General features: G+C 51.5%; 1 protein-coding gene and 1 long non-coding RNA gene across 2 annotated transcripts; one reads left to right on the forward strand and one right to left on the reverse strand.

Annotated features, from left to right (window-relative positions):
• Nucleotides 1–742: 742 nt before the first annotated feature.
• On the reverse strand, nt 743–17,150 carry THEMIS2 (thymocyte selection associated family member 2). Its single transcript, XM_039231435.1, has 6 exons — nt 17,032–17,150; nt 13,130–13,270; nt 10,024–10,434; nt 4,910–5,982; nt 1,833–1,989; nt 743–1,407 (listed from the first exon to the last, which is right to left on the reverse strand). The coding sequence occupies exons 1-6, from the start codon at nt 17,123–17,125 to the stop codon at nt 1,352–1,354; spliced, it is 1,932 nt and encodes a 643-aa protein (XP_039087366.1). The 5' UTR covers nt 17,126–17,150; the 3' UTR covers nt 743–1,351.
• Nucleotides 16,454–20,346, forward strand: LOC120231360. The gene is made up of 3 exons (XR_005528309.1): nt 16,454–16,502; nt 16,715–16,795; nt 20,155–20,346. It is a non-coding gene; the product is annotated as an uncharacterized LOC120231360 (long non-coding RNA).
• Nucleotides 20,347–22,973: the final 2,627 nt, after the last annotated feature.

A 22,973-nucleotide genomic window follows, 5' to 3' on the forward strand; every position in this document is an offset into this window, starting at 1 on the left:
TTGATTTCAGCTCATGGTTTGTGAATTTGAGTTCCGCATCAGGCTCTGCTGACCTCATGGAGCCTGCTTGGATTCTCTCTGTCCCTCCCCTGCTCACGGACACACATGCTCTCTCTCTCTCTCTTTAAAAATAAACATTAAAAAAAAAAAAAAAAGAATATAGGTTTTAGGGACACATATAGTTAACGTGATCTGGGTCAACAATAAAGAACATTCTTACTGAGTGTTTATTATGTCCCAGGCCCTGCACTAAATACTTTTTACCAAAGGATGCCCAGCCCACTCAGTTAAGCATCCAACTCTTGATTTCGGCTGAAGTCATGATCTCATGGTTCATGGGTTCAAGCCCTGCATCAGGCTCTGTACTGATAGCACAGAGCCTGCTTGGGATTTTCTCTCTCAAAATAAATAAACTTTTTAAAAAAATTAAAAACTTTACCAAGATGACCTCATTTAATCTTTAAAACAATTTTGTGCGGTAGAAAACTATTTGTTTTATTTTACATATGAAGAAACTGAAGGTTAGGGAGGTTAAAATAACTTGCTCCTAGTCACAGCTAATAGGTGGCTGAGCTGAGGTCCTAACTCAGGCTCACGACTAGTCTGCTTCCTGAAGCACCTGACCACTCAAACTTGTATTCTGATCTTTAAAATCAGGTCATTGTGTATCTTAGAGAGGTAAGGATTTCGATGACGTTTATAAAGGGTCTGGCGCACAACTTACTAAATGATACCTGTTAGCCATTTTTCCAGAAGCCCAGATGTCCTTTTTATTCTATGGTTTTAGAGTGAAAAAATCTTGGATAGTCCCCTGCAGCTGTCACGTGCTGCGTACTGCAGAGATGAGACAGTCCTGGTCTCTTGGGGGCTTAGAACTGGGTGGGGGAGGAGGAGAAAGAGTGAGCCCACAGGAGGCGAGGAGGTGGCAAACCTAACAAGGCTCTTGGTGAGTGTGGTCAGGATTGAGTCCCCTTTACCAAGAGGCAGGAAACACTGCCATCGTTGCCCCGTTTGGTGGTCCCTGGGTTCCTTTCTGCACCAACCAGTGAGACAACTGGTGTTGGGGACTCAAGGTTGAGTAGAATCCGGTTGGCTCCTCTGGATACCGAAGCTCTGAGGCTGAGGGAGTGCAAGGTGCTGGGCCCAAACAAGCCAGCCCTCGGTGCCAGGAGTCTAGAATTAGGGAAGGTGGTATGTTCACCCCTATACAGGTCAGTCCCCACAGAGTCATTAGCAAACGTGCTGTCCACAGTCTGATTTCAGTGAGATCTTGTCCATGGTCTTCTAACAGTTGGCTGGTATCTCAGATTCCATGAGAAGCAGCAGTTAGGAAGCAGGGCTCCTCCAGCATCTAAAGGTTATTCCGAAATTGTTCAAGTACCTCTTCGTAATCATGTTCGTCGTCATCTGCAAAAGAGTTCATGTTAACTACAAGTCTTTGGCCTTCAGCGGGTTCCTTCCCCTTTATAGGGCACTGGACAGGGAAGGAGTTGGTGTGGATGCTCTAAGGTCCTTGCTAGATCAGAAACTACAATTTATTCTTTCTGAATACTGTGTACATATTTCCTCCGCGTGCTTTGGGGAGCACAGTATGTCAGAGGATGAACTTACTTTACGTGCAAGCCCCTGAGGGAGGGACAGTAGGGACCCTCCAGCTGCCGCCCACCCCTTAGAAGCCTGTCTGTCCAACTGGGACTGCAGAAAGGCCTGCTCATGAGCTGGGGCTTGCTGAGGGAAGGTCAGCGCCCGCAGAGGTGAAGGCAACAGCCAAGGAGCAGGGGAGGGAAGGGAGAAGCAAGAACACGGGTGAGCAGGAGCTGAAGGGGACTCACCTGGATCCTTTCTGTTGGTCTTGGTGGCCCTGAGGCCCTTCTTGTGGGTGGAAACCTTGCTGTACGTATCTGAGCTGTCCTTGACCCTCTGCGGCGGTGCCTTCATCTTGGGTTTGGGGAGCAGAGGGTATTCCTGCAGTTCTAAGACTTGGGAACACTAAGTGGCAGAAAAAGCAGAAGTCAGCAGAGTCCCAAGAAACGGGGCAGCAGAGTCCATGAAATGTTAATTCCCTTCAAGTGCCACTTCCTCTGCTCCCTTCGACTTCCTTTTTAGAGTAGGGCTTCTTGGGACCCCAAGTGTTTTTGCTACTAGCGCATGAAGTGTTCTTAGGCAGAGGAGACAGGCCAGAATGAGAGATAAAAGGGTTGGGGGCTAGAGATCGGGGGCACTGAGTTTCTCCACAGAGGGGATTCACATCTACTGCCGAAGGGCAGGAGAGGGGGAGGGGGACAATCACAAAACCTCAGGACGGGTACCAGAGCTGGGAGGGGTCCCAGAAGGAGGAGGACTTTTGTGGAACTCCCACCTTACACCATATGCACACCTTCATTTATCCTCAGGTGACCCTCTGGATAGTTGTTTGAATTCCCAATGAACACATGGGAAACAGGCTCCGAAGATGTGCCATGTCAGACCTCAGACAGGATTGTAAGCCGGGCCAAGGTTCAGACCCAGAACCATGTCCATGGCTTCTAAAGCTGGTGCCCTCCCCACCACACCGTGCTTTGGAGAGCAAACAGTATAGGGCCCCTCATTAGCAGTGGGGTATACTGATGCTCAGAAAAGAAAAGTTGCAGCATCAAAGGCAGTGAGCAGGGACTGGGCCCAAAGTCACTTCCAAGAGGAGCAAAGGCTGGGACTGATGTCTCAATTCTTCGTACCATGGGTTTTCCAGCACTCTCCAGAAGGCTTGTGTTTCAGATGCCCATGCCCGCTCTTTGTTCCCTCAGAAAACCACTGCATTCCTCCCTCCCCTACAGATGCAAGCCCCTTCTGGGGCTGACACTGCTCAGAATTCATCTTTCCAGCCTAAGTGTCCATCAACGGACAAATGGATCAAGAAGATGTGGTTTATCTATACGATGGAACACTACATGGCAATGAGAAAGAATGAAATCTGGCCATGTGTAGCAACATGGATGGACCTTGAGGGTGTTATGCTGAGCGAAATAAGTCAGGCAGAGAAGGACAAATATCATATGTTTGCACGTATACATTAAGAGGAACTTAACTGAAGACCATGGGGGAGAAGAAGGGGGGAAATGGTGGGGGAAAGGGAGAAAGGCAAACCATGAGAGACTCTTGAATGCTGACAAAAACTGAGGACTGATGGATGTGGGGGGAGGGGGGATGGGCATGGAGGAGGGCACTTGTGGGGATGAGCACTGGGTGTTATATGGAAACCAACTTGACAATAAACTATTTGTATAAATAAATAAATAAATAGAAATTAAAGTGAAAAAAAAAAAGAATTCATCTTTCCAACTCCCACTGCTCTTCCACCACTTACCCTCACGGTACAAGATAGGAGTCTCCCCAGATCCCAAGACAATAAACTTAATACACTTTACAGAGTGCGTTTGATGTAGACCATCTGCTGTGAGCAGGGCACAGCCGGTAGGCGCGCGCTCGGGCCAGGTGGTCGGACCCAGCTTCCAACCCCACCCTGCTGTTTGCTAGGTTGTGACCTCAGGTCAACTCCTTTACCTCTCTGTGCCTCTTGTTTTCTCAACTATAGAAAGAGATGTTAGTGCCCAGCTCAGAGGGATGCTGTGAGAGCTATATGGGGTCATGCACATATGGCGTCCGCCACAGTAGACAGCCAGCACTGTGAGTGGAGTGATACTACCTCAGGTTCATCGGCGAGAAACTGGATACCCCGAGAAGGAGTACGAGCCCCTGGGTGAGTAAACTGGGCCATAAACTTGGTCTTTCAGCTTCCACGCCTGGTTCTCTTCCCCCATTGTGATTCATTTTGGAACCAATCAACACTTACTGCAACTGCCTGGCATTGGGTGAGGCCCCTGCCCTCACTGACCTCTCAACAACGAACCGAAAACTAGGTGTTGTCCGGCCCACCCACGCCGTGTACAGCATGGCAGTGTGAAAACAGGAGGGGAAAGCTGTCACCGCCAGAGGAAGTCCGAGCTGAGCCTTGCCCACTGAAAGGAGGAAGCTAGCAGAGGGACCAGCACGAAGTGCTGAGGCAGGAATCCTGGCCTCCTGAAGAAGCCTCCAGAATTTCTCTGTGCCTGAGCATGGACCAGGGTAGGTGGTAGAAGATGGAGCTGGGAAGCTGAGGTTGGAATCAGCTTATTAAGGACCCTGGATGCCATGTTAAGGGGTTGGCATTACCCCCTGGAAATGGGGAACCACTGAAGGTTTCAGAAGAGATGGGGCCGAGGCCCATCGGAGGCGAGGAAGGGCGGGGGAGGCCATTCTGACAGCTGCGGGGACAGCTGTAGGAGAGGCTCTGACACCGCGTAGGTGGTGGATGATGAAGCCTGAACACGGAGACGACAGCAGGGGAAGCACAGTGAACCTGGAGGCAGGACGCTCATGCTCCACTTTAGGCCTCCTGCTTCTTAACTGGGACTGTGGGCAAGTCTCAGGGTCTCCAAGTCCTCAGTTTCCTACCTGTGAAGCACGGATAATCACACTAGCATCAGACTGTCAGGATCAAATAAGAATAATAGGTACAAGGGGTGCCTGGGTGGCTCAGTCAGTTAAGCGTCCGACTTTGGCTCAGGTCATGATCTCGCGGTTCGTGGGTTCGAGCCCCACCGCGTCAGGTTCTGTGCTGGCAGCTCAGAGCCTGGAGCCTGTTTCGGATTCTGTGTCTCCCTCTCTCTCTGACCCTTCCTCATTCAAGCTCTGTCTCTCTCTGTCTCAACAATAAATAAACTGTAAGAAAAAATTAAAAAAAAAAAAAGAAGAAGAATAGGTATATTCTGAAAGTGTATAAACTGCAAGTTCCGTACAACTGAAACACAAATGTGATGCCGGACAAAGCAATGGCAGCGCCTGCAATGATCCCAACAGGCGCCCCTCCCTGAGCACTTTGGTATATCGGTACCTGGCCAGCTTTTTCCTTGCGACTTTGTTTCTTCTGCCCACTGAGGCCCTGACTTTTGGGGGGCCTTGGTGGCGGTTGGTTCTCAAAGGTCGGTAACCTCCGAAGGCTATAGTAGAAGGCATCTGTCAGCTCCTCCACCGTGGCTGTAGGGAGAGGCCCAGCTGGCGGGCCTGGCTGCCCGTCAGCTTCCACCACAGACAGGTCCAGCCACCGGGGAGGGATCTCAAAGCACACCGCAGGGTTGGAGTCAAGGCTGATCACCAAGAAGGGTTCCGTGATTTTCTCCTCCAGCCGCAGGCCCGGGAAGGGGGGCAGAGGGTCAGCAGGATGGCCACTGTCCTTGGCTACGACCTTGACCTCACAAGGCAGTGAAAACTGGGTAATCAGATCTTCCAGGCTGTAGCGCCGGCCATCATTCATCTCCTCCACGAAGCTACTGGAGCAGTAGAGGGGCAGCAGAACCTCGTCTTCATCTATCTCTTCATAGTCATCCTCCTCCTCCTCCTCCTCCTTGGCCTGATCACTCAGCCGCTGACACACCAAAACGTCTATGTCTCTGCCCTTGGCCCCGTGGACCTGGCCAGATCTCAGCACCTCCAGCCTGTCCCCCACAGCCAGGGAAGTGAACCCAGGGATCTCTGCCCCGTCGCCCTCGTAGTCCTTTGTGGCCACGACCCGGAGCGGCTGGCCTGACTGGAGAGCGCCCAGGAGGTCATAGGCCGTGGGGAACTCTCTCGGCCGCCGCCGCAGCTTGCCCTGGTAAGCCCCAGAGACCATGAAGTGTCTGGGCACCTTCCGGCCCTTGGTTGAGACCAGGACCCGCCAGGGTGATGAGGCCAGGCCATGGATGTAGAGCCTCTGGCCTTTCTGCAGGGACCTGACCCACGGGCTGAGGAAGATAGGGGGCCCCTCTGGAACTTCCAGGATCTCGGTGGCCAGAGGGAAGGGCCCTCCCCGGGCCAGGGCGTCACTCAGCAGCAGCGGCTGGATGAAGTGGATGTGTTGAGAGGAGGCAGTGACATCTTCCACGTCGACCTCCAGGGTGGAGGGGATCTTGACGATGGTTCTGCGCACTGTGGAAAGGGCAGTGTCAGCTCGGGGGTGCATCACACACCAGCCCAGCGGTGCCCCTCCCACCCCCAGCAAAATGTCTGGGCTGGCTGACCTCTTTCCTATTCCTTTCTGCCAGCATTTACCCATGGTATCCGATTCCTTGCTCACTCTTTCCCTTCAACCTCTTTTCAAAAGCTATTATAGAAATTTTTAAACATTTGTAAAAGGAGAATAGTATAGTGAACCCCCCATCACCCAGCATCAATATTTAATTCACAGCCCATCTTCTTTCATTCCTACCCTGTCTGTTCCCCTCCACTAGATGATTTTGAATCAGAATAAACCCATCATGCCACCTATGACCTTTCAGTGTGTACCTCTAAAAGGGATAAAGCTAAACCAATCAACCATGTCATTACCACATCTAGGTTAATAATTCTTTGATAATTCATTAGTAGCATCAAATATTTGATCAGTTCAACCACTTTTTAAATTTTAATTGAATTTTTAGAAGTTTGCTTATTTTAAGAGAGAGGGCCGAGAGATTATGACCTGAGCTGAAACCCAGAGTCAGACACTTAACCGACTGAGCCCCTCCTCCAGGCGCCCCTAACTGAATTTTTAAAAAAATTTTCTTTATGTCTTTATTTTGAGAGAAAGAGAGAAACAGAGAGTGAGCAGGGGAAGCAGAGAGAGAGGGGGACAGAATCTGAAGCAGGCTCCAGGCTCTGAGCTGTCAGCACAGAGCCCGATGCAGGGCTCGAACCCACAGACTGTGAGATCATGACCTGAGCCGAAGTCAGACGCTCAACCGACTAAGCCACCCAGGTGCCCCTTTTCTGCATTTTAAATAAAGAAAATCACATCAAGAAAAATACCAGTTAATGACCTTGATGACTTGTTTACTCTCTGGGCATCGATGAGTCACTGATGAGGTGACTCTGTAGGAGTAAGGGAAACTGGCTCCTTCCCTGTGTTGGAGCCGTGCCACATGGAAGGTGGAGGAGGGAACATCCTCCTCTTACAGATGATGACACTGAAGCTTAAGTGGTGACTTGCCTCAGGTCACAGTGTTGGGATTTCTGCCCTGTGCCGGGTGAGCTAATTTACTGCCATTTCCCACAATACTCCAGGGCTCCCTGGGAAAGAGAGAGAACTTCCAGGAGAGAAAATGTGCAAGAGTCTAGAGCACCTTATCCCAGAAAGCAAAAAAAAATCGATTTAAGATGATGCAGGTGTGTCAAAAGGATTCAAGAGCCAAACTGAAAAGGCTCTCATGGGCCAAAGCTGAGATGATGTGAGCGTCCATAATAATTCCGACGGGGTGGAGCACTGAACATTTTCATCTGTGAGTTCATGATGATGTAAAAACAAAAAAAATAAAAACACCACCACCCGAATAATCCTCCTTGAAGAATGCTAGGGAGCCAGCTCGCTTTACAAACTAGTACACAAAGTATAGGGCATTTCTTAGGTTGCTTCTCCATGGAGGCTGGAGGCAGAGTGCAGAGCAGGGCTGGTGAGCCAGGCAGGATGTGGCCAGGTCTGCAGAGCGGGGGTAGAATGGTGCCCTGAGACCTCGACACATATAAACACAATGCCTATATTTCTTGCACAAACCGAAGAGTTGGGTAGGGGCTCTTTAGAGTAGTTTCCTGGGGCACCTGGGCGGCTCAGTTAAGCATCCGACTTCTGCTCAGGTCATGATCTCAGTTTGTGAGTTTGAGCCCCGTGCTCTGTGCTGACAGCTCAGAGCCTGGAGCCTGCTTAGGATTCTGTGTCTACGTCTCTCTCTACCACTCCCCCATTGTGCTCTATCAAAATTAAATAAATGTAAAAAAAAAATAGTAGTTTCCTAACTAATAGACTAAAAGAAGGAACAACAGGATTAAGATCACGTTTGCAGACCCTAAGGAAGCTGTGGATCTAGGCAGGGACCAGCAGCGGCCACTCACATCCCAAATGCTGGCCCTTCTGCTGTTTTTGATCTACACCATATGGCAAGGTCGGTGCTGCAAGTTTGGTTAGTGATGGACACAGAGCCAGGTGGCGACTCCGCCTCTTGTGTCAGGTCAAGCCTCCAAGTGCCTGTTTACAGCTGTGCAGAAAAGAGCCAACAGCCGGCCCGAGGCTTCTCTCCCTAGAAAGCCTGCCTGCAAGGCTGGTCCTTGGCTGGTGGCTTAGCACGTGTTCCCACCATCCTCTAACTGGTGAGGGCAGTTTCCTGTCCTCAGACTGTACAAACCATCTGTTACGCTGAGCAGCTGCCTTCCATGTGGAAGGCTGCAATCTTGGTACGTGCTGAGTGAGGCGGGGGCGGGGGGGGTTGGGGACCTACGTGACCGGCCCTCAGTAAAAACCTTGGGCATTGAGTGTGACGAGTTCCCTGGTGGACTGCGCCTTACATGTGTTGTCACAGTTCAGTGCTGAAGGGATTCGGTGTGTCCCGTGTGACTCTGTGTCCTTTCACTCTAATCATGGCTGTGAGTACAACTTATATGTCAAGTGCCTCCCAGCAGATCATCGAACCTGGGCGTGGCCGACGGCCCAACACAACAGGAAATACAGGAGACAGAAGCATCCCGGCACCACCACCAGGATGCCGGCAACAAAATCTAAAATGTGGGTGAGGCTACAGGACCCATGGCTTACTCCTGTCAACAGATAAACTATAAAAAAAATAAGAAAAGTGAACCTATAGATTAACAGAGATTTAAGAGATCTAACAATCAGCAGCAATGTTGCAAATCTTCTCTGGATCCTGCTGTGAATAAATCATTAAAAAAAAATGAGACAGTAGAGGAAATTCAAATACCCAAGTAGTGGTATTAGGAGTTATTGTTAACTTTTTTAGTGTGACGATGGTATTATTTGCTTAAAAAATTATTTTTATTTATTTATTTTTTTTAATATTTTTATTTCTAGGAGAGAGAGAGACAGCGTGAGCAGGGGAGGGTCAGAGAGAGAGGGAGACACAGACTCTGAAATAGGCTCCAGGCTCTGAGCTGACAGCACAGAGCCCGACGCGGGGCTCGAACCCACGAACCACGAGATCATGACCTAAGCGCGGGGCTCGAACCCACGAACCACGAGATCATGACCTAAGCGAAAGTCGGACGCTTAACCAACTAAGCCACCCAGGCGCCCCAAAAAATTATTTTTAAAAGAGACACATTGAAGTATTTGTAAAAGAAATGATAGGAGGGGCGCCTGGGTGGCTCAGTCCGTTAAGCGTCCGGCTCTTGATTTCCACTCAGCTCATGATCTCCAGGTTCGTGAGATCGAGCCCCATGTTGGCTCTGCGCTGACAACGCGCAGAGCCTGCTTGGGATTCTCTCTCTGCCCTTCCCCTGCTCGTGCTCTGTCTCTCTCTCAAAATAAATAAACATGAAAAAAAATTTAAGTTTAAATTTTAATTTAAAGATTTCAGAGATTTTTTAAAAATCAAAAGAATTCCCACTTGGCTCTGTAGCACGCCAGCAACCCTGACCAGCTGCGCCCCGGATAACTGCCAGGGGGTGGAACCTTGGATTCCTGTCCTCCAAGGAAGAGGCCCCAGGGCACCCGATCTCCTGATCCAGCTCAGCCCGCCCCCACCCACCTCGGGCAGTCCCGCTCTGCACCTGCCTCCAGCCGGTCCTGCGAAATAGCCTGTAGAACAGCTGGGGACTCACCCAGCGCCCTCAACTCCCAGATGGAGGGGCCTTCGAGAACAATCCTATTCTCCCCAGTGGCGGGAAAATCTGTTTCCCCAGAGCAAATCGTCAAGGTTCCGCTCGGTAACACTGCTGCTTTGTCCTAGCTGCTAGCAAGGTCCCAAATTTGATAAAAGTAAGAAGAGTGGGACCTCACTCTTAATTTCCTTCATTTTCCTGTCTCCTTTCACACCTAACTTCCCACTGTTTGGGATTCTGTCCCAATTTATGTTCTGGGTAAGCCGCCCGAAGAATCCCTAGACTATCCACAGGGATCAGGGAGGGGGGGTGCCTCCCATCCGAGCAGCTCCCCAAGGCCCCCTCTCTCGCCCCACCAGTCCTCCGCCAGCTGCCCAGGCAACTCACTGTGCATGATGGCTTGGACCTCATACTGGGGCCTCAGGATCAGGGAGCGCCAGGGGAGGGTGGGGCAGGTGAAGAGGAGGTTCTTCAGGCCTGGGTCCTGCAGAGCCTGGAGCAGGGGCCGAGAGGCGCCGGGCTTCCATTCCCAGAAGGGACCCTTCTGGGACAGGGGCAGGTGCAGAATGAGCAGCTGGGCCTCGGTGTCCAGCACGCAGCGGGCGCGGTAGACCCCGTGGTGTATTTCCACGTCCTCAAGCGTGAGGGGCTGGTCCTCAGGCACCACCCTGCCCTCTGTGACGATTCTGTGGGCCGACATGAAGCAAATGGGCAGCTTCTTGGGGTGATGGCTCGCAGCAGAGAGCAGCTCTTCCAGGCTTCCGTAGCTCTGGGGGCCGGTGAGGGGGCTGAAGTGGCCTGTGGGGCACAGCAGAGGGTGTCAAGGCGGGACAGGCCTGCGCTGGGCCCAGGGCCACGTATGCCAGGCCCCCGTCTGCCACAGAGAACCCAGTCAGAGTCCCCTGAACACAAGCACCAAGCATCTGGGCACCCAGGCCGCAGGGCCGAGGGACAAGAGGCAGCGACTGACCATATCTGAAGGGACAGTGAAGGGTATAGATGGGGACAGTTCCTTGTTACACAGATAGGCAAGAACTCAGAGGGACTGGCACCAGAGACAGAACAGGGATGTGTTTCTCAAAAGACAAGGATAACGGCCACATCTGTCTCCCTCCTTAACCATACCCGCCTCTAACTTGGCCAACTCTGCTTCCATACTCCTCGCCAGAGCTCCAGGCACCTCCACCCAGCACCTGTCACCCCATGCTGCAGCAGTGAGTGCCACTGTCCCTCTCTCCCAGAGTAGAAATGCAGGAGCTACTGGTCAGATGAGCTCTGACCACCCCTCTTCACCTCACATACTGCCTGCCAGTTCTCGTGCCCGGACTGTTCTTCCCCATCTACTTCCACTCCTGACCCCATCCACTCTTCTGCCAGCGGGCCGGCCTAAAACACCACATCCAGACATCACATCACTTCCAGAGTTTTCCTGCCTAAAACACCCAATGCGAATCGAATCAATGCGACATCACACAAACCCAGACTGAAGGTCATTCTGCAAAAGGACTGATCGAGGCTCTTCAAAACTGTTGATGTCAAGAGAAATGCTGAAGAACTGTTCCAGCCTGGGGGCACCTGGGTGGCTCAGTCAGTTAAGCGTCCGACTTTGGCTCAGGTCATGATCTCACAGCTCATGAGCTCAAGCCCTGCACTGGGCTCTGTGCTGACAGCTCAAAGCCTAGAGCCTGCTTCTGTCTCTCCCCCTCTCTGCCCCTCCCATGCTCACACTCTGTGTGTGTCTCTCTCTCAAAATAAATAAACATTAAAAAAAATTTTTTTCGGGGGGGCGGTGCCTGGATGTCTCAGTCAGTTAAGCGTTCGACTTCGGCTCAGGGCATGATCTTGTGTTTTGTGAGTTCAAGCCCCACGTCGGGCTCTGTGGGCTGACAGCTCAGAGCCTGGAGCCTGCTTTGGATTCTGTGTCTGCCCCTCCCATGCTTATGCTCAGTCTTTTCTCTATCTCTCAATAATAGATAAATGTTAAAAAAAAAACTTAAAAAACTTTTTTTTAAAGAAATCAGTATGTGACCTGGTATTGGCTTCTGGATCAAGAAGGGATTGGCTTCTGGATCAAGGAGAAACTGGCTATAACGTACAGTAGGGGCTTTTTGTTGAAATTTGAATAGAGTAGGTTAGACAGTATTATATCAATATTAAATTCAATAATTTGATCATTGAACTATAGTTTTGTGAACAAATGTCCTTGTACTCAGGAGTAATAATAGTAAACATTAGGAGTAATATTTAGATGTAACAGCTTATCATGTCTGCAATTTACTCTCATATGGGTCAGGAAAAAATATATATATATACACATACATATACAGTAATATGTGTTTATGTGTGTGTTTGTGTGTGGAGAGAGGGAGAGAAAGAAATGTGACAAAATGTTGGTGAATTGAAAAACAATTGGTAAATCTGGATAAAAGACGTACAGTAGTTCTAGCAAATCTGCAAATGTGAACATATTTCAGAATAAAACAACAAAAAAAAAAACTCAAAATACAAAATACAGCGCATCGCTCCCATATTTAAAACCGTCACTGGCTCCTCAGTGGTCTCAAAATTAAGACCAAAATGTGCCTGTGCCCCACACAAGCCCTCTGGCAGTGCCTCCCCCCTGCCTCTCCACCACCAGCCCTCCCCTGTCCCCTTCAGGCGATCACAGTAAATCACACCAAGAATGAGACCCTGGAGTACGCCCCTCTGTGCCACGCCCTGGGCCGGGTACTTCCTGCATGGCAACTCTGAATCTTCACATCAAGCCTGATCACCCCATTAGAGAGGGGTAAGCTGAGGCACAGAGAGGCCCCAAGAACTGGCCAAGGCCACAGCTATTTGCCAGCAGAGCTGGGATTCCCATCCAGGCTGTGAGCTTCCGGGCCCATCACTGTCCCACACGCCTCCTGCAGTAACCAGGCTACGTAGTAACCAGATACACACTAGCCACTCCCTGTAGTTGCTCCCTCTGGGAATCCTTTCTCCAACTTGGGTGCCACCTCCTCCAGGAAGCCTGCACAGACTCCTGAGGCAGGCTACTCCTGTCTGGAGCTCTCTGTAAACTTGTGTCTGCCTCTACTGTTAGCCTCCGCTCACTGCCATCCTGGGGCCTCCAGGCTGGAGAAGGCTACACTCGTCCATCCGGAGCCCCACACCCCCAGCCCCTAGCACAGGGCGTGGCCCACAAGTGTCAGTAAATGTTTGATGAGTGAATGAGCAAACACAGAGACAGGCACATGGACAAAGACCTGGAACAAAGAAAGTCCCAGCCGAGAGACAGATGTGATCAGAGGTGGGCATGGAGAGGGTGCAGGCTAAGGGCATTGTCGGACCACTCTGAGGACATCCCAGGCCTTGGGGCAAGGTAGTGCTGGAAGTGAGAGTGCCCATGCAGGAGTGCATGCTGGGGCGGGTGTGCCTGCAGGGGCCAGTGCACTGGGGAGAGGAGAGGAGGGGAGGGGCTTGAGGGCGGGGGAGGGGAGAGCGGCCTTACCTCGGAAGGTGGGGCTGATTTCAATGGTCTGGCCGGTGCTCGGGTTCTCGCAGACCACCTTCTGGAGACATACCTGGGTGACCTTGATCAGGTCCCCTGTGGAGAGGCAGCACTCATTCCCAGAGATCTCGTAGATGGAGCCTGCGGAGAAACTGAGTCAGTGTCCTGGTGCAGGAGGGGCCAAGTGCTGGGTGGCCTGTGCCCTACTCCGCCACAGCTCTGTACGTGACCCAGCTGCCAGGGGCAGCCTGCCTGGTCTTTCCCTACCCAATGGCCCCTGCTTCAGCTATACTCAGGCAGCATGAACTGTCCCTTGGCCTTCTTTTAGTGCTGGATGCACGCCCCTGTGATTCTTCTCCGGCCTTCTCCACCTTCCCACAGGCAAGGCAGGGCTGATCCATCTCAGCGTCGCTGCAGCCGGCACAGGCCCAGCCTCTAAGCCCAAGTTGAAGTCATGGGCGAGGAAATAACACAGTAAGTCCCAATTCCCCACTGTAAGGCTAGAGTCAGGCCCCAGAAGTTCCGTGACTGCCTGGAGGTCACACACAGCCTGACAGCCTCGCTGGTGCTTTCTTCTCCAGATGAGTTGTTTTTAAAGGAAGCACAGGAGAGGGGTGCCTAGGGGGCTCAGTGGTTAAGCGGCCGACTTCGACTTAGGTCACGATCTCATGATCTCATGATTTCATGGTTGGTGAGTTGGGCCCCGCATCAGGCTCTCTGCTGTCAGTGTGGAGCCTGCTTGGAATTGTCTGTCCTCCTCCCTCTCCCTTCCTGGCTCTTCTGTCTGTCTGTCTGTCTCTCTCAAAAATAAACAAACATTGGACAGCAACATGCAGAAGAATGAAACTAGATCATTTTCTCACACCATGCACAAAAATCAACTCAAAATGGATAAAGGACCTGAACGTGAGACAGGAAACTATCAACACCCTAGAGGAGAAAGCAGGAAACAACCTCCTTGACCTCCACCGCAGCAACTTCTTACTTGACACATCCCCAAAAGCAAGGGAATCAAGAGCAAAAATAAACTGTTGGGACCTCATCAAGATTAAAAGCTTCTGCACAGCCAAGGAAACAACCCAGAAAATTAATAGGCAACCAACGGAATGGGAAAAGATAGTTGCAAATGACATATCAGATAAAGGGTTAATATCCAGAATCTATAAGGAACTCACCAAACTACACGCCCGAAAAACAAACAACCCAGTGAAGAAATGGGCAGTAGACATGAACAGACACTTCTCCAAAGAGGACATCCAGATGGCCAACAGACACATGAAACGATGCTCAGCATCCCTCCTCATCAGGGAAATACAAATCAAAACCACACTGAGATACCACCTCACGCCAGTCAGAGTGGCTAAAATGAGCAAATCAGAGAACTCTAGATGCTGGCGAGGATGTGGAGAAATGGGCATCCTCCTACACTGTTGGTGGGAATGTAAACTGGTACAGCCCCTCTGGAAAACAGTGTGGAGGTTCCTCAGGAAACTAACAATAGAACTCCCCTATGACCCAGCAATAGCACTGCTAGGAATTTACCCAAGGGATACAGAAATGCTGAGGCATAGGAGCACATGTACCCCAATGTTCATAGCAGCACTCTCCACAATAGCTAAAACATGGAAAGAGACTAAGTGTCCTTCATCGGACGAATGGATCAAAAAGATGTGGTTTATCTATACCATGGAATACTACATGGCAATGAGAAAGAATGAAATCTGGCCATGTGTAGCAACATGGATGGACCTTGAGGGTGTTATGCTGAGCGAAATAAGTCAGGCAGAGAAGGACAAATATCATATGTTTGCACGTATAGGAGGATTAGGAGGAACTTGACGGAGGAACAAGGGGGAGAAGAAGGGCGGAAATGGTGGGGGAAAGGGAGAGAGGCAAACCATGAGAGACTCTTGAATGCTGACAAAAACTGAGGACTGATGGATGTGGGGGGGGGGGGGGATGGGCATGGAGGAGGGCACTTTGGGGATGAGCACTGAGTGTTATGTAGAAACTAATTTGACAATAAACTATTTGTAAAAAATAAATAAATAAATAAACAAACATTAAAAAAAAAAAAAGTTTACAGATCCCCGGGTGGCTCAGTAGGTTAAGCATCTGCCTTTGGCTCAGGTCACAACCTCACCATTTGTGAGTTTGAGTCCCGCTTCAGTAAAAACACCAGCTGCACTTTGGGTGAGCCCCGCTTCTCTCTCTCCCTGCTCCTTGTGGAATTCTCTCTCTATCTCTCTGTGCTCCTTGCTCATTTGCACCCCTGCCCCTCTAAAAAAAAAAAAAAAAAAGTTTAAAGGAAGCACAGGAGAGAAAATCCAGGGGGCCACCGAGCCACTGACAGGGCGCACGCGGTAGGCAGGTGTCTGGACGGCCACCTTCAAGCACAGCAGCCTCACTTTCCTATTTTTGAGTGTTTAAAGCAGCGTCCTGAACACAGAGGGTGCTCGGTGATGATCTCTCACGTGAGCAAGGTGTAGAGGCTCCATTTGCTGACTAGGGACAGGTCACCCTAGAGGCCCCCTGACCCACCTCACTTCCTAGGCGTCCCCGGCAGCCCAGAGAAACTGATGAAAATCCCACCCCATGTCCCCAGGAAAACGCACACAGGCTCACAAAACACCGTTCTGTCTACAGTTTCCGGGACGGCCCCTGAGGGCCGGTGGGCGCTGCGCTCCGGATCGCAGAAGCGCATTAAAGCCTCACGACTGCCCCTGAGGGAGCCCGAGGGAGGCTGGGCCGGTGGCCCCAGATCATCAGGTAATGGGGGCAGAAGTGGGATCCGGCCCTGGAGGCTCGCCTCTGCCTCTGCGGGGAGCCCCTGACCTGGACCCAGCCACCTGGCCTCCTCCCTAGTTCTTCTGTCACCGGACTTCCGTCTCTTCTCACGCCCAGGGTCCGGCACGATGAGGAAACCGCTTTTGCGACACGCAGCGGTCAGGGGGTGTCGGGAGGCGCGCAAACCGCCCGAGGCGCCTGCCGGGAGCCCCCGGAGAAACAGTCGGCATTTGAACCCCATCCGCCAGATTCTCAAGCGGACCCGGGAGTGGCGGCTCGTGCGGCCCTCCCCTGCGTGGCGCAGAACTAACCCTTCACCCGGAGCTGCTGTGCCGCGCGAGGGAACAGAGAGGGAACAGATGAGGCAAGGCACCCTTGCACTAGTTTGCTTTCTAAGGAAGGAGGCTCCCCTCCAACCAGTCGTCCAGTTCCCTCTCCCTCCACCTCCGCCGCCCCCACTCTGGGGGTGGCCTCGCCCCGCAGCAGCTTCCTCTCCCCTCCGCCGCCAGTCAACCCCGCCCCCCTCTCCCTTTCGGGCTGTAACTAGTGACTGGGCCCCCGCTGTGCACCCGTCCCTGGGAACCAGGTGGGCACGTGTGCAAGGGCTCGAGGAGCCAAGAGCAGGGGAGGATGGGGAGGGAAGAGCAGCTACGCGAGCTGAGAACGGAATTGCTGATCAGACCAGGGCCAGGGTGGGACGGACGGAGGCGCGTCGAGGGCGTCAAGGGGGAGGAGTGGGAGGGGACGCCGGAGGGCTGACCCGGCTGGAGCCTTGACTTTCCGCTTCCGCACCGCCAGACCTCCACCGGTGCGCACCGGGGCTCCCCACCTCACCAGCCCCCCTCGCCTGGCTCGGTTCCACCCACCCGAGTGTATAAGGTCTGTGACTTCTCATCGCCCTGCGGGGCCAGCCGCGCTCCCCCATTCCACGAAAGCAAAAGCCGAGGCCCAGAGAGGTTGAGTGTGGCCTCCAGTCACACTTGGACTTGGCCAGTGGCTGCGTGGCTGAGTTTCCTGGGTTTCTGTCGCCCGGGGCAGCGCCCCTGCCCCACACCCAGCAAGAGCCAGGCGGCGGCGGGGGCGGGGGTCGGAGGAGGTCCGGGCCCCCCACTCACCCTGGAAGTAGACCCCCGAGCAGATCCGCAGCACGCGCGGGAGGGAGGCGGGGTCCAGGGCGCAAACAAAGTCCTGCAGCGACACCGGCTCCATGGTCCTCGCGGCTCGCTGGACGCCTCCTGAGTGGCCGCCGCCGGGTCCTGCAGCCCCGCCCTGCCCCTGCCTGGCCCCTGTGGGCGGAGCCACTCGGCCGCAGGGCGTGGGGACCGGGCCGGAGCCCTCCGCCGGCCTCGGGTTCCCCACCCCCAAAATGGGCTGCGTTCCTGCTTCTCACGCTGGGGACACGACGGCGAAAGTGCAGATCAGCCCTGACACCTGCAGGCTCCGACTAAAGGAAAGCTCGTCCCCGCGCACCTCCCCCAGGTCGTCTGTGATGTACCCCGTGGTGGAGGGGGGACGATGAGAAGATGGAGAAGCCCTCGACGCCCTCCACCTACCCCGCCGCCCTCCCAGTTAGAAGGAGGAAATGTGGCCGGCCTGGTGTCGTTCTGGGTTTCGCAGGAGAGCCACAGCCCTGCCCTTTGGGTCTGAGGAGAAAGATGGCAGTGTCAGGTCCCCTGGACGCCTTTCTGGGACACTAACGGTCCCTTCGCTGGTGGGGAACTCACCACCTTTCCAAGACGCTCATTCCCTCTGGACATTTCTAGCTAAAAATTCTTCCTGGGGCTAGAAAGAGATTTGCTTGGGAGAGAGCCCATTTGCCTAGTGTATATAACTTCAAGCAAATCACTGACTTCTGAGTTTCAGTTTCCTCATCTGTAAAATACGGGAAAGAATCTTTTCTTAGTTGGTGGTACAGGTATTTAGATACTGGGAAAAATACTGTGTGTGTGTGTGTGTGTGTGTGTGTGCACGCGCGCGCTGCAACTGGAGAACAAACGATTTTATTTCACTTTTGGCGCTATAAAATAGACTAATACTCAGAAATAATAAAAGTTTCTGGGGCGCCTGGGTGGCTCAGTGGGTTAAGCATGTGACTCTTGATTTCAGCTTAGGTCATCAATTCACTGTGAGTTCCCCAGGCAACTGGCTTTAGGCTGAGTGTACAGAGACTGCTTATGATTCTCTCTCTCTCTGCCCCTCCCCCACTCGCTTTCACCCTCTCTCAAAAATAAATAAATAAACTTAAAAAAGAGAGAAATTGGGGCATCTGGATGACTCAGTCTGTGCTGACAGCTCAGAGCCTGGAGTCTGCTTTGGATTCTGTGTCTCCTCTCTCTCTGCCCCTCCCCTACTCTCTCTCTCTCTCTCTCTCTCTCTCTCTCGTTCTCAAAAACTAAACATTTAAAAATTTTAAAGAAAAAAGAAATAAAAGTTTAAAATAAAAGGGGTAGGGGTGTTTGGCTGCCTCAGTGGGAGGAGCCTGTGACTCTTGGTCTCTGGGTGGTGAGTGGGAGCTCCATGTGGGGTATAGAGAGCACTTAAATAAGTAAAACTTCAAAATTACAGTTATTTAACTGTAATAAAAGGAATAAACCCTAACTAAAGACATTTTGTGAGTTAAAAAGAGGACATTCTTTCCCACTATCCAAATATACTTACTACTAACACTTTGCCATGTTTCTCCTCTTTGCCATTATTCTGTTTGGGTGCAGGATTTTTTAAAAAACATCTTTGTAATTTACACTTAAGTCAAAAAAAATAGATTTCCCATATATCCCTCAGCCAGTTTTAAATTCCCCTCATGCTACCACTGTACATTACCAAGCTGCATTTGTCAAAACTAAGAAACCAGCATTACAACATTAATGTTAACGAAATTGTAGACTGTATTTGGATTTTATCTCCTTTTTCTCCAATGTCTTTTTTCTGTTCCAGAATCACACCCAGGATTCTGTATTGCTTTTATCACCGTGTATCCTGTCTGTGACCCTTCTCAACCTTTCCCTCTTCTTATAACCTCGTTGGTCTGGAGGAGAACTGGCTGGGTATTTTGCAGAATAACCTTCAGTTTTGTTTTGTATTTGTTTTATTTTTTTAAAATTTTTAAAATGTTTTTATTTATTTCTGAGAGAGAGAGAGACAGCGTGAGCAGGGGAGGGTCAGAGAGAGAGGGAGACACAGAATCTGAAGACAGGCTCCAGAGCTAGGGGCCAGCACAGAGCCCAACGCGGGGCTCGAACCCACTAAACTGTCAGATCATGACCTGAGGCGGAGTTGGACACTTAACCGACTGAGCCACCCAGGCGTCCCTGTTTTGTTTTTGTTTTTGTTTCTGATGTTTTCCTCATGACTTGACTGGGGTTATGGGTTTCTGGGGAGGATACTACCAAGGAAGATGAAATGCTCTTCTCATCCCGGCCTCTGGGGAGGGGGGGAGCAGGGAGAGGGGTCACACATGACATGCGCACAGGACTTTTCGTTGTGATGTTAACCTCGATGGCTTAGTGAAGGCGGTGTTTCCAGGTTTCTCCACTACAGAGCTGCTGGCTTTTCCCTCTCCATACTCTTTCTTTGGAAACCCTGTCGCTAAGTGCAGCCCACCCTCGGGGGAAGCTAAGCCCCACTTCCTAGAACAAGGAACAACCAAATAAATGAGGGATTCCTCTGTAAGAAAGATATGTCCCTTCACCCCCAATTAATTAACTATTCAGTCATTTATGTCTGTCAGTATGGACCCATGGATATTAATACTTTGACTTATAACCTAATACTAAATTATTGTATTGCCCAAATTGTTCCTGCTTTGGGAGTGCCATGGGGTTGGCTACGGGGTGGGTCCCTTTGCCTGTCCCTCGTTCTGCTTTCTGAGCGCTTCTCACTGCCTCATGCTACAAGGTGCTCCAGGCCCATCTTGCCTTCTTTCTGCCTCAGCCCTGCCAGAGCAGCCATTTCTCTTTTTCCTGAAAGGAAAAGGAAGCCTGGCTCCTTCTACTGGAGAAGGGCGTTTAGAACCCGCCATCTGGTCACAGAGTAGTCCTCGCCACTGGGCTGCCTGTTACTTTTGTCTTTTGCTTTCTTTGCATAAACGTTTACAGACCCTGCTGCCCACCCTGTGACCGACTGAAATCAGGTGCAGCCATGACCTTCAAGGGGGTAAGGTCCTGAGTGAGAACGCTCCACAGAAAATTTTAAAATTTTAAAAATGTCCCCCCTTTCACTTTGTCTTTGTCTTTTTCCAGATTCCTGGGCACAGAAGTGGACTTACCAAAGTAGTGGGCAAAAGCCTATTGCAACCAACACATTGAAGCACCGCCTTGCCATTACAATGTGCAGTTCTGTATTCATCTGTGTAGCTGTGTCAGGTCTTCACAGCAATTAGAAGGTTGGCTTCTGGGGGCACCTGGCTGGTTCAATTGGTAAAGCGTGTGACTCTTAATCTTGGGGTCATGAGCTCGAGCCCCATGTTGGGTGTGGAGCCCACTTTAAATAAAATTTCTTTTTAAATCTAGAACTTTTTTTTTTTTTAAAGATGGATAGTTGGCTTCTGGTGGTCAGAGGTTAGAGTGCCTCCAGTTTGCTCCCTGTTGTAACCCCAGCATATCACAGGGCCTGGCAAACAGTAGGTGCTCAATAAATCACTATGATTAATGCCTCACTGAATGAATGGGTGGAAGGTATTTCCTTGACATAGATCCCTGAAGTGGAGTTTCTGGGTTGAATGGTATGCTTGTGTTTACCGCCTGTGAGGGCGTGTTTCAGTCATGTTGAGAGAAAGATTGCCGAGCCTCCAGTGGACCCAATAAGAAAAGGGGAAAGGGCCCTTGCAAGGGTTGAGAGGAGTGGCACACAGAGGTATACAAGGGCCCAGGGGGTCATGGGCCCAGGGTGGGGTATGCTAAGCAGAGGAGATGGGACAGAGAGGGGCACTTCCATGTTTCCAGAAACACTGGCACGTGTGATCCTGTGGGCACCCACCCCGAGCAGGCTCAGTACAAACATATGCTCACTTAATCCTCCCTATAAGCAAGCAAGACAAACATTATCGTTCCCACTTCACAGGTCAGGAAACTGAGGCTCAGAAAAGCACTGCCTGAGATCATGTAACAAGAAAGTGGGGAAGCTAGGATTTTTTCTTTCTAAGTTTTTATCGATTCATTTAAGTAATCTCTACCCCCAACGCGGGGCTCAGATGCACAACCCTGAGATCAGGAGTTTTGTGCCCTTCCACTGAGCCAGCCAGCACCCTGGGGGGAAGTTAGGATTTTAGCCCCTGCCTACTGAGCTTCCGCTGCAGACCAGAGAAAATGGCAGTTTTTCATCCCTTCCCCATGTATTTCAGCAGGTCTGACAGATTTCTGCTTGGCCCAGTTTGGCCTAGAAATGCATCAGAAGATGAAGAATAAAAAGATGAGCTTCTTTGAAAACAGAGTTGGGCTCAAAGCCTGGTGCTACCACTTCTTAGCTGTGTGACCTTAGGCAAATTCCTTAACCTCTCTGAGTCCCCTCTGTACAAGGCAGAGGCACTGGCAGGACCAAGATATTGGTGGAAATGATAGTGTAATAGGCACATGGCACATGCCAAGTGCTCAACATCTATTACAATAATTGCTTCCTGAGGGCTTCCTGCGCCTCTGAAATTTATCAGAGATCTCATATCTCATTTACTTCTCTTGATAATCTGCTTTCTAGATTAGGAAAATGAGACTTTTTTTTTTTAACATTTTAAATTTAATTTTGAGAGATAGAAACAGAGTGTGAGCAGGGAAGGGGCAGAGAGAGGAGGAGATACAGAATCTGAAACAGGCTCCAGGCTCTGAGCTGTCAGCACAGAGCCCGATGTGGGGCTTGAATCCATTTACCGTGAGATCATGACCTGAGCTGAAGTCGGATGATTAACCAACTGAGCCACAAGGTGGGGAACTGTCTTTCTTGCTGTCACACAGCATGCAAATAGAGGAACCAGAATTGGAAACCAGGCCTGTGGTAGCCATGGCCCCAGCCCTTTGTGCCTTCCCAGCCTGGGAGCTCCAGCCGGGTGTCTGACCCCGCAGGAGCCCGAATGCAGGGGAGAGGTGGGAGAGGCAGGGAGGGGGACAAGGAGTCGTGGGAAGGAGGCGTGGGGAGGGGCCTGCCACAACCCAGAACCCAAGTTCCTCATTTCTGCCACAGCCTCTCACAGTTTTTGGCATCTGATGATGAATGGCTCCGGGCCTCCTGTTATCACAGTAGCAGGGGACAAAGGGTGACTGGGGGCGTGGGGGCTGGGCCCTGCTGGCTGCGCTGGCAGCGGACGCTCTTGGACTTGGTACCAAGTGGCCCTATACAGGGCGGGAGGGGAATGCAGCACCGGGCGGGGGGTGTCACAGCGTCATGCTGTCCACTCCTGTCCACCCGCATCGCAGGTTGGCTGGCGGGGCGGGGAGGGGGGGGCAGGGGGCTGGTGGGAAACCTGCCTGCAGGCAGGAGGCATTTGGTGCTATGGACCTATGGCTGCCCTGAGGTGGCTCCCTCACGAGTCCCAGGGTGTCGAGGGCACCCACCTGCACAGACACACACCCGCCCATAGGCTCCAAAGCTGTCGTGCTCCAGGGTCTCGGTGGCGACAAGAGCCCAAAACTCACAGATGAAACCAGAACCGCTCACAGCACTGGGGACCACAGGGACTTGAAGAGCCATCTGTTGTCTTTTCCCTGTTTTCTAGATTTTTTTTTAAGTTTATTTATTTATTTTGAGAGAGAGAGTGAGCAGGGGAGGGGCAGAGAGAGAGGGAGAGAGAGAGTCTGCACTGTCAGCACAGAGCGCCTGAGCCGAAACCAAGAGTCAGACGCTAAACTGACTGAGCCACCCAGGCGCCCCATGTTTTCTAGATTTTCTAGAACATGGTTTATAAGGATAGCATGAACAGCTCCCTGTCAAGGATTCCCTGAGACCACTGTGGAGGCCCTCCCGGGGTGGGGGGAGGCTCCCACCTTGCAGATTTCCCCAAGGCGGGGGAGTCACTTCTGGAAAAAGATACTCAATCTCCTGTATCCTCAGTGAGGAGGGCACAGCTGGTTGC

Source organism: Hyaena hyaena, unplaced genomic scaffold, assembly GCF_003009895.1.
Source record: "Hyaena hyaena isolate Hyena2069 unplaced genomic scaffold, ASM300989v1 scaffold_3, whole genome shotgun sequence".
Classification (NCBI taxonomy): domain Eukaryota; kingdom Metazoa; phylum Chordata; class Mammalia; order Carnivora; family Hyaenidae; genus Hyaena; species Hyaena hyaena.